General features: G+C 46.7%; 1 protein-coding gene across 11 annotated transcripts in view; it reads right to left on the bottom strand.

The window, feature by feature from the left end:
- TAOK3 (TAO kinase 3) overlaps nt 1–17,145 on the bottom strand; it is a 95,973-nt gene that overhangs the window by 20,676 nt on the left and 58,152 nt on the right. For 10 of the 11 annotated variants that reach the window (XM_087942756.1, XM_087942762.1, XM_087942759.1 and 7 more), the window contains one exon: nt 10,299–10,433. The exons of the other annotated variant lie outside the window; for it this stretch is intronic. In XM_087942756.1, the coding sequence (XP_087798882.1) occupies nt 10,299–10,433 (135 nt within the window). The remainder of the gene's footprint in view (nt 1–10,298; nt 10,434–17,145) is intronic. 11 annotated transcript variants of the gene reach the window in all.

Genomic DNA, 17,145 nt, shown 5'->3' with positions numbered 1-17,145 from the left:
AGGCTGCGCCGGTGTGACAAGTCTCACCAAGACTCATTTCTGGCGGAGTTTGGGGGAGAGAAAGAAAGACTTCTGCTGCTTCTGCTGCTTTCCTTGCATGAAGCCAAAAGTCTCTCTCTCTCTCTCTCTCTCTCTCTCTCTCTCTCTCCCAACCACTCCTGAGAATGGAGCTGGAGACAGTATCCTGCAATCCCAAATAAAGAATGATTGATTGGTAGGAAAACCGGGTGGGGGATTTTCCTGCAGACTTTTTTGGGGATTTTCCCAGGGTCTCTGGTCTGTGGGATTTAAAATTATGAGTTTGGTGGTCCCTGAGGTCCAAAAGGTTGGCGACCCCTGGAATGGAGCTCTTGTCAGATCAATGTGGGAAGGAAGGTTCTCTGTTTGTGTTGACTGAACATTCTGGGAGTGACCTTCTCCCAGAATTATCCTCAGTTGGAGAAGACCTAAGGAAGGTGAAGGTGCTACATTCTCCCTCCAACGCTCCTCTAGACTCGGTGCTTGGTCAATTTTGCCACATGAGAAGGCTGGTTGGCTCTCTTTGGTGACATATAGAAACATCTTGTTTGGCTTTACTACGGGACCACGATCATGGCTGAGATGGGAATGGCAGGAATGAATTTTTCATAACCGATGCCGAAAAGAAGGAAAGACAATGGACAGGATGCGGCTCGTTTCAAGAGGATGTGAAGATTGTGAAGCTAATCTGTATGAGGGGGCTCCCTTTTCAATCAGGCCAGCTTTAACAAACACCTCATACAAGTTGTTCATCCTTTCCAGAGAAGATCTTACATTCAGTCCCGTTGAATAAACTTTTCCCAGGAGGTGCCAGGAATGGAGTGAGGAACGGACTTAAAGTAGTGGACGATCTTTTGAATACGAGCCAGCAATGTGCAGCAGCAGCCAAAAAAGCGAACACAATCCTGGGTTGTCTAAACAGAGGCGTAGAATCAAGATCCCATGAAGTATTAGTGCCACTTTACAAAACCCTAGTAAGACCACACCTAGAATACTGCAACCCCAATTTTGGTCACCCTACTACACAAAAGAAGTGGAGACTTTGGAAAAAGTTCAGAGAAGAACAACTCAGATGATCAAAGGGCCTGGAGACTAAACCGCACGAAGAATGGCTGCACGTTTTGGGTCTGGCTAGTCTAAAGAAAAGAGGAACCAGGGGTGACATAAGAGCAGTATTTCAGTATTCCAGGGGCTGCCACAAAGAAGAGGGGGTCAAATTATTCTCCAAAGCTCTAGAGGGCAGGACAAAAAAAAATTGATGAAAGAAAGAAGCAACCTGGAATTAAGGAGAAACTTCCTAACAGCGAGGACCATTAACCAGTGGAACTGGTGGCCTCCAGAAGTTGTGGGTTTCCATCACTGGAGGCTTTTAAGAAGAGATTGGACAGCCACTTGTCTGAAATGGTCTAGGGTCTCCTGTTTGAGCAGAGGGGTGGACTAGAAGACCTCCAAGGTCCCTTCCAACTACATTATTCTGTATTAAAGGTCATCAAATCGGTCAGACTGCAACTCGAGGTAGAAGTTCTGGAGCTGTCACCCAACATAAGAGAGACCAGGTAGTGGGAAGACTGAAAGTTGGCAGTTGAAGAAGAGACCTGTTGAATTGACTGCAGCTCCTTGGAAGACCGGACCCTAAACCAAGAGTCTTCAAACTTGACAACTTTAAGACTTGTGGACTTCAACTCCCAGAATCCCTCCTCCTCCAGTCATGTTAATTCAGGAATTCTGGAAGTTGAAGCCTACAAGTCTTAAACTTGCCAAGTTTGAAGACCCTTGATCTACTCTATCTATCTATTCTATCTCTCTCTTTCTCTCTATCTATTGTACCTCTCTTTCTCTATCTATTCTATCTATCTATTCTATCTTTCTCTCTCTCTCCCTCTATCTATTATATCTTTCTCTCTCTCCCTCTATCTATTCTATCTATTTATCTCTTTCTCTCTATCTATTCTACCTCTCTTTCTCAATCTATTTATTCCAGGGGTCTTCAAACTTGGCAGCTTTAAGACTTGTGGACTTCAACTCCCAGAAGTCCTCCTCCACTCATGTTAATTCAGGAATTGTGGGAGTTGAAGTCCACAAGTCTTAAACTTGCCAAGTTTGAAGACCCTTGCCCTGAACTAGCAGTGGTGAAATCTGGAGAGATGGCAGCCAAAAGGATGAATTCTCAGCAGCTAACGGAGCCCTCAAGAGTTTGAACTGGCCCAGGTTGGACAGCCTGTTTTCAGTTAGCTCCCAGGAGAAGCTGCCCAGATGATGCCTTCAGCAAACTGCTAACCACAGGAAGGTTACAAAACTTTTAATAGCTGCGGAACACTATCAGGGTTAGATTTCAGCTTATTTTAGGGTTCTTAGAGCCTCAGGATAAAAACATATGGCAATGGATGGAAACCAACCAAGGAGAGAAGCAACCTAGAACTAAGGAGGAATTTCCTGACAGTGAGAACAATTCATCAGTGGAACAACTTGCAACCAGAAATTGTAAATGCTCCAACACTGGAAGTTTTTAAGAAGAGTTTGGATAACCATTTGTCTGAAGTGGTGTAGGGCAGGGGTCCCCAACCACCGGTCCACGGACCGGTACCGGGCCGCGGAACAACTCCTACCGGGCCGCTGGCTTGCTGGGCGCCGCCATCTTTTTTTCATGAAAAAGTGTTTCCAGTGAGCTTTTCCAGGTAGAAAGCTCACCGGAAGCACATTTTCATCAAAAAGATGGCGGCGATGCTTTCTGGTGAGCTTTTCTGGGTAGAAAGCCATTTCTACCGGAAAAGCTCACGAAGCGCTGCGCCGCCATCTTTTTGATGAAAACGCGCTTCGGTGAGGTCACCGGAAGCACTTTTCGTCAAAAAGATGGCGGCGCCCAGCTGATGCCGGTACCGGGCGCGGCGCCCAGCTGATGCCGGTACCGGGCAGGCGTCAAAAGGTTGGGGATCACTGGTGTAGGGTTTCCTGCCTATGCAGGGGGTTGGACTAGAAGACCTCCAAGGTCCCTTCCAACCCTTGTTATTCTGTTATATCTAAACAGCGAGGTGCCGTGTTGTAGAATTGTTGGGTGTTTGGAAGATGTGGGATTTCTGGAAATATAAAGCGACAAGATTTGGAATTCCCGACCTGTTAAAATCTACTATTCCTCCCCGCTTTTTTAATGTCTTCAATTGTCTCCAATTTTTGGAGAGTGCCTGGATAAGTTCCTGCAGTTTTCTTTGGCAAAGTTTTTCAGAAGTGGTTTGCCATGGCCGCCTTTCTAGGGCTGAGAAAAGGGACTGGCTCAAGGTCACCCAGACGCCTTCATGCCTAAGGCGAGACTAGAACTCGTCACCTCCTGGTTTCTAGCCTTAATCAGTGAACCAGTTGGGCATTCACAATTTCCTTCAACGCATACAGGTGGCACACGACTTACAACCGTTCATTTAGTGAGCGGTGTGAAGTTACAACGGTCAATCCTCCCCATGTCTATGACATTATGGCCGCGTTCTAACCCTGCATTAAAACCACACTGGGTCTTATTTCTTTCTCTTTTTTTGCACTTAGCACACTATGCACACCCAGCTGTTTGTATAAACCCGGTTTTCCCACACTGACTTGCCCAAAGGTCGCCAAAGGGCACAGCAACAGATTGCCAAGCGCCTGAATTTTGATCGCACGATCGTGGGGCTGTGAGTGGGGAAAACGGTCCTAAGTCGCTTATTTTTGGGGGAGGAGGAGGAGGCGTGACTTTGAACAGTCACTAAATGAACCTCAGGGCTCCAGCAGTTCCCCCAATTAAATCATGAGTCTCGAGCCAAACTTCCAAAACTTCAAAAGGATTTATTGGGAATTAACATGTCCGGCACTGCCTGGTGTAGCCGACTCTGAGACACATCATTCATTGTCACCCTTGACCCTGGTTTTCCCCCACCTCTCTGGCTGTATCATAATTCATATTCTCCAATGGGACACATCCATAGCCCAGAGTCATCAATCATGCTCTCCAGTTAGTATTTTGCACGGCAGAAACTTCCGTCACCTAGAAACTATCTTTGAAAACATTTATGGAATGCAAGCTGCCCACTGATCCCCACTTCCTTCCTGCTGGCCACTCTAAAATGACCGTAGAAATATTTTATGAGTTGACAGAACCGTTGTAAGTCGAGAACTACCCGTGGTCTGTAGATGACGCTTTGTGGCTTAGGGGAGCAGGCAAAGCCGCTCAGGTGTGTTTTGAAGGACAGCTGCGATGGAGGGAATTTCCAGAAGTTGGGCAGGAGGTCTGGAAAAATAGACCCACCGTGTTTATCTCTGCAAGGATTAGGTAGAAAGGTAAAGGTTCCCCTCGCACGGGTGTGCTAGTCGTTTCCGGCTCTAGCGGGCGGTGCTCATCTCCGTTACAAAGCCGAAGAGCCAGCGCTGTCCGAAGATGACTCCGTGGTCACGTGGCCGGCATGACTAAATGCCGAAGGCGCACGGAATGCTGTTCCCTTCCCACCAAAGGGGTCCCTATTTTTCTACTTGCATTTTTTTTAACGTGCTTTTTGAACTGCTAGCTTGGCAGAAGCTGGGACAAGGAACGGGAGCTCACTCCATGACGCGGTGCTAGGGACTTGAACCAGCGAACTGCCGACCTTGATGATCGACAAGCTCAGCGTCTTAGCCACCGAGCCACCGCATCCCTTCTGCAGGGATTACTGGATGGATTTCTTGAGAAGAAGGCTCTTACTAGTCTCATGTCACTCAAACTAAGAGCAGGTAATTAGAAGATTGGGGTGGGGTTGGGGGGTGGGGTTGGAGTGGGGTTGATCTTGCAACCCCTCTGGGTTGTTCGTGACTTGGATACAGGTAGTCTTCGAATTCCAATAATTGAGCCCCCATTAGCAAAATCTTTTGCTAATTGAGACATTTGTTAAGAGATTTTTGCCTGTTTTACGACCTTCCTTGCTACAGTCGTTAAGTGAATCCTTGCAGCTGTTAAGTTAGTCACACCGTTATTAAGTGAACCTGGCTTCCCAGTTGACCCAAAGGTGCTTTTTCAAGAGGCCAAAACAAGACTTTCTTGTTTTTACTTTGAAGACCTTTCACTTCTCATCCAAGAAGCTTCTTCAGCTCTGAACGGATGGTGAGGAATGGAAGGATTTACGCTCCTTGCAGACAGCTGGTCATTTGCATCCTTTTTAGAGAGTCGTTAAGGCCACTTGGAGGTTTTATCTGTGTCCTCGGGGTCACACCTGAGTAGTGGGAGTAGGAATGGATTTCCAGAGGAAAAAATTGCAGACTACAAGAACCATTTGCACCACTCAGGTGATCCTGAGGACACAGATAAAACCTCTCCAAGTGGCCTCAACGACCCTCTGAAAGGATGCAAATGACCAGCTGTCTGCAAAGAGTACAAATCCTTCCATTCCTCACCAACCAGTCAGAGCTGAAGAAGCTCCTTGGACGAGAAGCAAAATGTCCTCAGAGAAAGAAACAAGGAAGCCCAGTTGCCTCTTGGGGGAAAAAAAAACACCTTTGGGATAAGCATGATCTGGAGGACGGAGAATCTCCGTAGACTTCCCTATTGCTTGTCTGAAAGTCATAAAAGGGGATCACAGCAACGGTCATAAATATGAACCCGTGGCCAAGAGTCTGAATTTGGATCACGTGACCCCTGGGGATGCTGCAATGGGCATAAGAGTGAAAAACGGCCATAAGTCACTCTTTTCAGTGCCGCTGGAACTTCGAACGGTCGCTAAATGAGCAAGTTGAGGTCTGCCTGCATACACTGCCCTGCAATTCTTAAAAATCTCCTTGGGGTTCCTCAACTTTCAGATTCGGATGTTGGGCGTTGGCAGAAAAGCGACTTCCAGAGTAAAATCAGGTGGCAAAGAAGTGAGAATTATTCAGAAGGTCAGGTGGAAACCTGGCTGCCTGGGGGTGGGTGGGTGGGGAGGCGAAGAAGGGGAGTGAGAAATTGTGCAGAAATGAACAGCCCACGACTCCAAAATCATCTGGTCCAATTAAGGCCTCCAAGAACACCAAGGGAGAGAGAAACAAAGCGAAGTTGGAAAGAGTTACTAGCCACCTCCCTCACAGGTGAGCTGAAATCCAGAAGAGGGACACTCTTCAACAGGTAAGAAATGTATTCCCATATACACCTGGCTGGAAAGAATGAAGTCACCTCGGGGGCTTCCAGAATGGCTTCAGAAGACCCTTCTAAGGAGTTATCCTGTCTTCTGAATGACACACTTGTCTTCTTGGATCATCTGAATGACAAATGTGTCTTCTTGGAAGCTGACTGGAGACAGAGGAGTGAAGGTGAGGTTCACACATCTGTGGGATGGCCCAGTTCTGGCTTAGCGCACGGAGTGACCCATGGCTGATTTATGATAAAATAAACAACCATTGATGTCTATGGAGATTCTCAAGTCATCCAGGTTGTCCCAAAGGTGCTTTTTTTAAAGAGGCAACTGGACTTTCTGGTTTTTTTCTTTGAAGACTTTTCGCTTCTCCCCCAAGAAGCTCCTTCAGTTCTCAGTTCAGTTCTTCTTCAAATCTGAAGAAGCTTCTCGCATGAGAAGTGAAACGTCTTCAAAGAAAAAAAACCAGAAAGTCCAGTGGCCTCTTTTGGGAAAACCCTCATTGAGTTGCGAATGACAAAGGTAAAAGAGAACCAGAGCTAGCTAGCTATCTGATTTTATTCTCCTATACTAGCATCAACAGGAGTCATGGCGACACTCCCCCTCCCAGGCTCCATGGCAGTGGTCCTTGCTGTTCCACCACAAATAGGGTCTCAAGATAGTTTCTAGGATCCGGCCAAAATTTGAAAAATCCTCCTTTTTGAGGCTGTCAGAAAAGAGGGTGAGACTCTGCGAAGAGGCCTCCGTTTGAAAACGTGGGATATAAACTTACAGAAAAGAAAATGTATATCTGATTATTCATGTGATAACTGCAGCGAGAACTGTATTTGCTCAAAATTGGAAAAGGGAACAGACTCCTAACTGAAGAAAATAGGATTAGGAAAATACTAGAATGTGCAGAAATGAATAGATTAACGCCTGTGATTAAAGAAAGAGAACAAACTGAATATTACAAGGTAGGGGAGTTATTTTATCAATGGCTACAGAAAAAAAATATGAAAGCTAGATGTAATTAATGGATTAGTTAAGAAAGGGAATAGATAATTTTTTAATAGAAATAAAAAAAAAGCTAAGAAGAACGATAAAGAGATCGTGATATTAGGTACAAATGACTACAATAAGATAAGATTAGAGAATAATACTATATATTGAATACGACTGTAAACACTAACTGTATTGCACAAGATATTTGTATCAAGATGACACATTGTCCTATGGAAGAAATGTTTGTAAAAATATTAAAAATTCTATCTATCTATCTATCTATCTATCTATCTATCTATCTATCTATCTATCTATCTATCATTATATACATATTAAAACATGGGATATAAATGATAAATAAATATGTCCACGAGAGGAGAGATTGCCAAGGCCCGCGACCCTCAACCTACCACATGTCTGAGGTTGGGCAGCGTTCCACCCAACCCAAATGAGACGGGGGTTGAGATCAAAGGGCTGATGTTCCCCCTTAGCTCATGAATGGTTGGTGAGGGACCCACCAATGCTCCATACGCTCCTGTCCTAACGCACGAGTGGCTGCCTCAAACGATGCCCAGCGAGTATTCCCAACCAAGGCGCGAGAACCACCCAGGAGGTTTTATACTGTAGTAACTTCTGCTGGAAGGCAGCCAGCCTCGTAGTAAAGAGAGGTTCTACCCCCATCGAGGTGTTTATTAAGATTCTCTCTTGTTCAGAAATTTAAAAGAGATGAAAAGCCCATTTGAAGCAGGCGGTTGGGGGAAGCCTAGAGCCTCGCCATGCATTCAGGTCAATCGCCAAGTTGGCACTTCCCTCGTGTCATGGAGGAAAACACACTACCCTCTACACACAGAGAGCAAGGCGCACGCGCACGCGCGCGCACACACACACACACACGCATACACACCCATCCTGGGCTCCGTGCCAGGAAGGCGCGTGAGCAATGCCGTAAACTCCCCAGGTTTTCAGCACCCGGGGTAGCGGACTTTTCCATGCCTTGCCCATCCGTTCCTTTGCTGCTTATAATGTGCTGGGGAAGCGGCAGCAACAGTACAGGGTAGGGTGGGGTGGGCTTGTGGAGAGACAGATGCGCTATGGAGGGGGAGGGGGGGAGAGGATTCCAGGAGATAGCAATGGAGGAGGAGGAGGAGAGGAAGGAAGGAAGGAAGGAAGGAAGGAAGGAAGGAAGGAAGGAAGGAAGGAAGGAAGGAAGGAAGGAAGGAAGGAAGGAAGGAAGGGGTGAAAAAAAGCATCATTCGAATGCGAGGCAATGGGGGGGGGGGAAAAAAAACCTGGGAGGGTTAACCATTGTAATTTCTGGGCTGGCTCTGGATGATGTCATAATGGCAGGCAGCAAATGCAACTGGCCAAGCGCTGGGCACTTTGTAAATCTCCCTCTCTCTCTCTCTCTCTGTGCCCATGTGACCTCTAATACCGAGATTTGGCCAAAATACTAAATGATTTCTTAGCGTTTTTTGCATGGAGGAGAGAGAGAAAGAAGGAGGGGGGAAGAGAGAGAGAGAGAGAGAGAGAGGAAAGAAACCAAACGCATCAGTGTTGCCGCTACCCTTCTGGTCCAGGGGATTTCGGGGCTGGTTTTTTTTTTTTTTTTGCATTGCTATTCCCGGATCTGCCTCCTCTTATCTGTGTGTGTGAGAGCGAGCGGGCGCGTGTGCGCATATGAGAGAGGGAGAGGGAGGGAGGGAGAGAGAGAGAGAGAGAGAGAGAGAGAGAGAGAAGGGGAGGTAAGGATGGGGGAGAGCCCAGACCTTCCACTCCATCAGTACACACCCCTTTTGCTACTACAAAGGCAGCGCTAGCAACCACATTTGCTAGAGTACAAATTCCACTCCCGCTGTTGCTACCAGCTCACCCTCCTCCTCCTCCTCCTCCTCCTCCGCCATCCTCCCATTTTCAGCAGAAAACACCCTCCACCCTTTAAACACACACACACACACACACACACACACACAAATATATCTACCCCATATACCCCTCCTGCAAAACAAGCCTTTGCTCCTTGGCTAGTCCCACTTTCTCTCTCTCTCTCTCTCTATTTAAAAAAAAAAAAAAAACAGGGACCGGTGGGAACGGGGGTGGTGGTGAATGCCTTTCGCTTGCAAACGGTATACGAGAACGAACCGATGATGCCGCCGCGCCCGGAGTATTGAATGAAATGCAAACAGCTTCAGCTCGCCAAGCCATCCGGGCTGAGAGCGGAGCCAGCTGTCTCCCATTCCCTCCTTCCCTTCACTCAGATCCATCACCGCTCGTTCAAATTAAAATGATAATCATCAATACTTCGAGTCGGCCGGCCCCACCCCCCTTGCTGCCCCACCCCCACCCCAGACAGATAATGCTCCCCAAAAATGGATGTGATTTGGAGAGAACCAATTAGAGGCGGATGGAGAGAGAGAGAGAGAGAGATTAGATGGATGGATGGATGGATGGATGGGGGGATAGATAGATGGATAGATAGATGGATAGATAGATGGACAAGCACACACATACACATGCTCGTGTGTGCGCGTGCAAGAACCACCCTCACCAACAGGCATGCACGAATCCCCCCTTTTTACACCCATCCCCTAGCCAGAGCCCCTCTTCTCCCCAAAGCCCCTTCCCTTCGCCCTCCCCTTCCACGAAAAAAATAAAAAATGACAAAAAAAAAAAAAATTCCCACTGCAAGAGAGAAACCTCCCAGCGCTGCTGAAGGAGGATTTGCAAAAAGAGAGAGAGAGAAAGAAAGAAAGAAAAAAATAATAATAATCCGCATGGCATCGAAAACGCCGCCACCGCGCCCCCCCTTCCTCCTCCTCCTCCTCCTCCCCATTCCCGTTGCTGACCCCCACCTGGTTCCCCATCATTTATTTTTTTGCAATATCTGGTTGCTATGCCAACAGCCCCCCCTTTCCCACCCTCCCTTGCCCCCGGGAGGAGGAGGGGGGGGGAAAGAAAGGAAGAAAAAGAAGAAATAATGTTAAAAAATATATGGGTGGGAGACATGGAACGGAGGGTCTTGGGGAAGGAGTTGGAGATGTGGGGGGGGGGGAGGGAGAATGGCTTGACCCCCTTCCCTAGACTGGAGTGTCACATCGGGGAGGAGGAGATGGGGTGATGGGGGAAGGGGGAGAGAGAGAGAGAGAGAGAGAGGGAGGGAGAGAGAGAGAGAGAGACAACAGGACAAGGGGTGTGGTAGCGGCTTACCAATGATGCTGATTTGATTGTGGCAAATGGTTCTCTGTTCCGGTAGTGGAGGGCCTGGTTCTGGACCGAATGTGTAGGCCGCAGTTCAGGCCTGCGCTCCCCGTGGCCCACCTCATCCCTTATGAATACATGATCCTGCAGAAATGGATAAAAAGGAGGAGAAAGTCCGCTTGTGCTTTTCCTTCGCCAACAGCCTTGCGCTCACCCTGCTTTTCACATAAGCCCGGCTGTTTGAAATGCATAGTTTGGCTCGGAGGCTCTTATAGACCCCACAGCAATTGCGGTGGTACAAAACGAGTCAGGAAACACATTGCAAGCCTCCTCCTTTTCCTCCTCCTCCTCCTCCTCCTCCTCCTTCTTCTTCTTCTTCTTTTCCTTCCTTCCTTCTTCCTTGTCAGTTGATTTGCTAAGTGGGATGCTGCCTTCGGAATCCCTGGCAGGTTTTTTTTTTTCTCTTCCCCTCCTTTCTTTCTTTCTGCTTTTTTTTTCTCCTCCTCCTCTCTCTCTCTCTCTTTCCCCTTCCTCTTTCCTCTTCGCTCCTTTCCTTTTTTCCCCCCTTTCTCTCTCTCTCACTCTCTTTTCTTTTTTGCAGGTGGGGAAAAGGGGAGGTTAAACCTCCGAGAAATCACATCGGTGGTGCCCAAAAGAACATCCGAAGCACCGCCGCCGCCGAGCACTGCAGAGCTGTGAGAGGAGTCCTCAGAAGCGCTGGCTGAGAACGCTGCTGCGCCCAAATAATCGCTTTAAAAAAATGGTTTCCATGGCTAGGAAAAATGCTGCTTCTACCCCTGCTGCCGCCTTTGAAAAGGGGAGTAAGGATTTGCCTCATTCCCTTGTCCAGCCTGGGTTTTTTTTTTTTTTGGTTTTTTTTCCTCCCCCTCTCCTTTTTTCCCCCCCTCTTCCTTTCCTCTCTCTCTCTCTCTCTCTCTCTCTCTCTTTCTCTTTCCCTCCTCCCCTTACACCTCTCTGGACTCGACTATCATGCTCTGAAGAAGCATTTTCTGCCTGGATGGCTGCAGCCTGAAGGAGGGAGGGGAAAGAAAGGAGGAGGAGGAGGAGGAGGAGGAGGAAAAAGGGGGGAAAAGAAGAAGGGGGGAGAGAGAGAGAGAGAAATAAAAAAAATCTCCTCCCTCTAAAAAAAAAAAAAAAAAAAAAAGGAGGAGAAGAAGAAGCAGCCCCCAGCCACCCCGCTTTGGCTTCTGTGTCGGGGTGCTCCGAAAAAGATTTCGGTGGCCCGTCAGAGATGCTGCTTTCTAGTCATGATCCTGCACGATTCTAGCATTTTCTCTCCATAGCCCTTGCAAAGGGATGAGAAGGTTTTTTTTTTTTTCACATTTAAAGAGACAGAGCACACTTCCCCCCACCACCACCACCACCATACAAGTGAGCCTGACCCACAGCTTCCCGACAGGGCGCGGGAAACAGGAAGGGGAGCTGCTGTCCTCGCTTGTGCATGCACCTTTGGGGCGTGGGGAAGGGAAGGGAAGGGAGAATGGGCTGAAGGAGCTATAGAGACGATCTGAAAGGGAGTGGGGTGGGGGAGGATATGCAGGGGCTTTGGGGTGGGAGGGTGGGGGGGCGGAGGGCTTCTGACCCAGAGCGGGTCCCAATTCGGAAGGCCCACATACACGTGTGGCTTGCCCCTCCTGGCGCATGCACGGGGCTGGAAGAGCCTGAGTTTGGCTACCTCCCACCCCGAGCCTCAGTGGGTCACCTGCAAAATGGGGGACACATTTGCTGCCTTTCCACCAGCCGATCGGGGCCGGATGTGAAAATGGGCAGGACAGCGTGCGTAAAAAAAAACCCTTATGTGTATGTAGTGGGGGGGGTCATCTATGGTCAAGCGAGCGAGCGAGGCATGGACGCCAGCAAAGCTTTGCTGGCTTTGGGATGTTTCTTAGACGAGGGTGAACCCACATCAAAAAATTATAAAAAGTAAAAATAAAGGACCATCACTGGCCTTCACGCCAGGGGCAGAATGCAGGGGGAGGGGTTTCCTTGTTTAACGGCCACAAGCGGGGCCCAGAGTCGCTGAGCGAAGCAGCTGCTCGCTGAAAACCTGCCGCGCTGCTGCAAGTTTGCTCTGTTTTACACACCTGCGAAGATCATCGGTGCAAAGACTGGGGGGTGGCGGGGGAAGGGGATTGATTTATTCCTCACCGCCGTTGTTGGGCTGGGGAACGAGGCAGTCACTAAACGAGGCACTACGGTACGGTCTGGAATGTTACCGGCTCTGCCACCGTTTCCGGTGCTGCTGCCACCGAGAGACCCTGGCAAGGGACAGGTCTGCGGAGTGAAGTTGCCCGCGGATGGTTCAAGTGTCCAAGTGGCCAGGAAACACACACATTCATTGTTCAAAGGGCAACACAACAGCGAACAACTGCGGGACACGGGCTCCCGTACACACAACCAACACATAAAGGTGTGGACTACTGACCAGGTTCTCCTAGGTGGCCAAATTTTGACCCAGGCAGGGGAGAAAAACAAAAACAAAAATCTGGCTTAGGGTTATTATTCTACCTGCATCCTCAATGCTTCCTTCAAGATTTCTAGCTACGTAGCTCTGGCGATTGAGTGATAGGCGAGACGCAGGGGATTTTCCTAACAATTCTTTAAAAATGGTCTCCCGAAACAACATCGCACGCAGGTAATCCTCGACTTGTGAGCACAACGGGCACCAGAACTTCCATCCCTAAGCGAGGCAGTCTTTAAGCGAGCCACGTCCAGTTTGGATTACCCAAGTGCAAGGGAAACGAAAGGTTGGAAGCGCAAGGACCAGTCCATGGGTTACTGGTTTCCCAGGGATGCACTAACTTGGTTAAATGGGTGGCTGTAACTGGAGAAGTCCCTGTGTCTCTTCCATGCTGGGTAGGGAGGTGAAATCAGAGACCTTTGATTTGGCAAAGCTTTCTGACCTCCAATCCTTAAAAGCAGATCTTTCAAGAAATTTGTTTGGGATCACCGTTTTTTTAGCATCTCTTCTTCGCCAAGATTTGGAAGCCTGGCTTAGCATGGCATGGGTTGCTATGGGTGGTTCTCGCCTTACGACAATTGAGCCCCGCATTTATGTCGCTCAGTGAGGAGCGGTGCGGTGGCCTAAGAGGTGGAGCCCTCACCTCACAAATCAGGAGGTTGGGAATTCGATCCTAGTTAGGAGCAGATATTTCTCTCTCTGGGCACACTGAGAATATATCTGCCAAACAAGACTCCGTACCAACGACAGGAAAGGCATCTGGCCAGTAACCACTCTGCCAGCTCCATTCAGTTGCTCAGACTCCACCATGTAAGGGATTTTGGGGTCGTTTAAAAGATGAGGATGATTTGTGTTGCTAAGCGAAACTTTGGTTACGTGAGTTTTGCTCCGTTTTTACGAACTTTCTTGCCATGATTGTTAAATGAATCCCTGCAATTGTTAAATTAGTAGCACGGTTGTTAAGTGAAACTGCTTCTCCGTTGACTTTGCTTGTCAGAAGGTCACAAAAGGGGAATCGCGTGACCTCGGGACTCTGCGACCGTCATAAATGCAAGTCAGTTGCCAAGCGTCCAAATTTTGATTACGTAACCGTGGGGATGCCTGCAACGGTCGCAAGCGTGAAAAAAGCGGTCCCAAGTCATTTTTTTCTCAGTGCCATTGTAATTTTGAATGGCCGCTAAAAATTAACTGTTGTTGAGGATGACCTGTAGTCCTCAAGTTAAGACCATTCGAACCAAAGTTAGAGAAGTCCTGAAAAGAGTGACACAAGAATGGTCCTTGCGCTTACAACCACTGCAACATCCCCGCAATCTGAGCAAAACTGGGCATGTCTCACTTAAGGACCATGTGGCTTAGAGATGGAAGTTCCAATTGCGGTCTTAAGTCAAGGACCACTACCTGTCCCATCTCCATTTTACAACGGCACTGGAAAAAAGTGACTTATAACTGCTTTTCACACACTGTCTGGTTTGGTTCTGCAACCCAACAGGACAGACACAGACTCCAGAGAGGAATTAGGACTGCAGAAAAAAACAATGGCTACCAACCTGCCTTCCATGGAGGACCTGTATACTGCATGAGTCAAAAAGAGGGCTGTGAAAATATCTCCAGACCCCTCACATCCCGGACATAAACTGTTTCAACTCCTTCCCTGACAACGACGCTATAGAGCCCTGCACACCAGAACAACTAGACACAAGGAGAGTTTTTTCCCCAAATGACATTACACTGCTAAACAAATAATTCCCTCAACACTGTCCAACTATTTACAAAGTCTGCACCACTATTACTATTAATCTTCTCGTCGTTTCTATCACCCATCCCCTCCCACTTGTGACTGTATGACTGTAACTTTGTGCTTATATCCTTACGATTTATATTGACTGTTTCCTTGTATGATTTGATGGCTTATTTGTATCCTATGACTATTATTAAGTGTTGTACCTGATGATTCTTGACAAATATATCTTTTCCTTTATGTATACTGAGAGCATTTGCACCAAAGACAAATTCCTTGTGTGTCCAGTCACACTTGGCCAATAAAGAATTCTATTCTATTCTAATTCTAATTCTATTCTATTCTTATCAGATCAATCATCTCTTTAGTCTATTCTATACTTCCTATTCTGTTCTATTATATTATTCTATTCTATTCTTTCTTATTCTATTCTTTCCTATTCTATTCTATTCTTATTCTATTCTTATCAGATCAATTATCTATTTAGTCTATTCTATACTTCCTATTCTGTTCTATTATATTATTCTATTCTATTCTTTCTTATTCTATTCTATTCTATTCTATTCTATTCTATTCTATTCTATTCTATTCTATTCTATTCTATTCTTATTCTATTCTATTCTTATTCTATTCTATTCTATTCTAATTCTATTCTGCCGTTGCCACATCCCCGTGTTCACATGATCAAAATTAAGGCGCTTAGCAACTGACTCATCTTTACGACGGTTGCAGTGTTCCGGGGTCACATGATCCCCTTTTGTGACCTTCCGTCCATGGGGGGTAGCCAGATTCACTTGAACAACCATGTTGCTAACTTTGAGCGGGATAATTACACCGTTTGAGACACAAAATTGGTTATTTGTGGTCTCAATGTATATTTGATGTTTGTTATCTCTACTGGGTCTGGGCGGCCCTTTTGATGCCAAAATATGCTTCGGTCCAGCTGGGGGATCAGGGATCTGTTTTGCACAGGAATCTGTTCCTTGAAATTTGTTTGCTGTGGAACAGAGATGGGATTCCTGTCAAAATGCTGCAGACCCTCCAAAGTACTTTTAAACTTGAATTGGACAACCCACGGCCCGTTGGGTCATCCTTTCAGAGAGACTTCCTTATCCGACCAGGTAAACAGAAAGACCACAGGTGGGCAAAAAATACGGTAGGAGGAGAAGTGATTTTCGATTTCCTGCCGGCTTCCCCAATGACTTTGCTTAAGGGAAGGCGGCAGGGAGTTTCGGAAATCGCGACTGTGTGACGACGGACCCCGGCAACGCTGCAAGTGGCCACAACTTTGAGAATACATCTGGTGGAGCGCAGCTCCATGAAATTGAATTCAATTCCATGGGAGTCGTGGGTCCCATGGATGAGTTAAAAGTTGGCGGTGCCTCGGTTCCAATTTTTTTGTGCTTTGGTGCAACCGTTTAAGCCGCCAACAGACACACAGGCAGGAGGGAGTTTTTAGCATTATATAGATGTGAAGTGCTGCACTACAAAAACTTATTAGTCTCATTGGGGGCTTTGGTGGATCTAATTCAGCAACATACTACTGCATAAATTTTATCTGATAAGCAATATATTGTTATTGCAGTAATAAAACTGTGTAATCTTGCACAAGGTATATTAGTCAGCGTTTTGGCAAAGGCTACATGCATGAGGTCCAGATTAGGATGAGTGAGGAAGATGAGGGCGCTATCTGCTTTGATATTAATAGAGAAAACTATCATTTTATTTGCATTGTTTGAATAACAAAAATATCACCTACCGCAGGGCCCCCCAACTCCCTGGCACTGGAGAATTTTAAGCAGATTAAAAAAAACACCTTACTATAGCCAGTGTAAATGGATGTTACAATAAACTCAATTAAGACAATTACAGAAAGGCTAGGGTTTTGTTTGTTTGTTTTTCTTTTTAAAAATAGAATATCTGAAGGCATGTAAAAAGCCATTTTGGCATTTGTGTGTCACATTTCTAGAGATTCGAAATGGTTATTCACAAAAATACATTATAAGACATTTCTACTATAGGTTTACTTTTTTGGGGGGAGGGGTGTCAATGAATGTGTAAAGTTCAAGTTCTGGCTGTCTAGGTATCATTGGATACTTACTTAATCCTGGAACTAATTTTATTCCTTACTATTCATGCTTTTACCCTTAGATATTGGCGTTATTTGCAACGCCAATTCTGGGAGTTGAAGTCCACCCAATGTAAAAATCCTGAAGTTAAGAAGCATTGCCCTCCCACAATGCTTCTTTGCCGTGAGCTGCTGAACCAACTCATCCTTTCAACTTTACAAGTAGTCCTTGACTTATGACTTTATTTAGCGTCTGTTCAAAGTTACGAACATGCTAGGGAAAAAAAAAAAGCAACTTACAACAGAACCTCGGACTCACAGCCTTTGTATCATCCCCAGCCCTGCGTTTCAAAATTCAGGAGCTTGGTAACCTGTGTGTACTTACAACGGGTTGCATCTTCCCAGGGTTCTCCATTTGCGACCTTTCCAGCTGTCTTCCGACAAGCAAAGTCAATCAGATTTGTCTAACCGATCAAAGTGGCTCACTTAACAATCATGGTCGCTGGCTTAGCAAGTATGGAAAAAATAGGTTGTTAAAATCGGGCGTGACACCCTTATGACCGTCTCA

Source organism: Notechis scutatus, chromosome 13 (assembly GCF_049901735.1).
Source record: "Notechis scutatus isolate UNSWTSFEM ecotype Mainland chromosome 13, rNotScu1.2, whole genome shotgun sequence".
Classification (NCBI taxonomy): Eukaryota; Metazoa; Chordata; class Lepidosauria; order Squamata; family Elapidae; genus Notechis; species Notechis scutatus.
The sequence above is the reverse complement of the archived record's forward strand: the minus strand, read 5'-3'. Positions and strand labels throughout refer to the sequence as shown.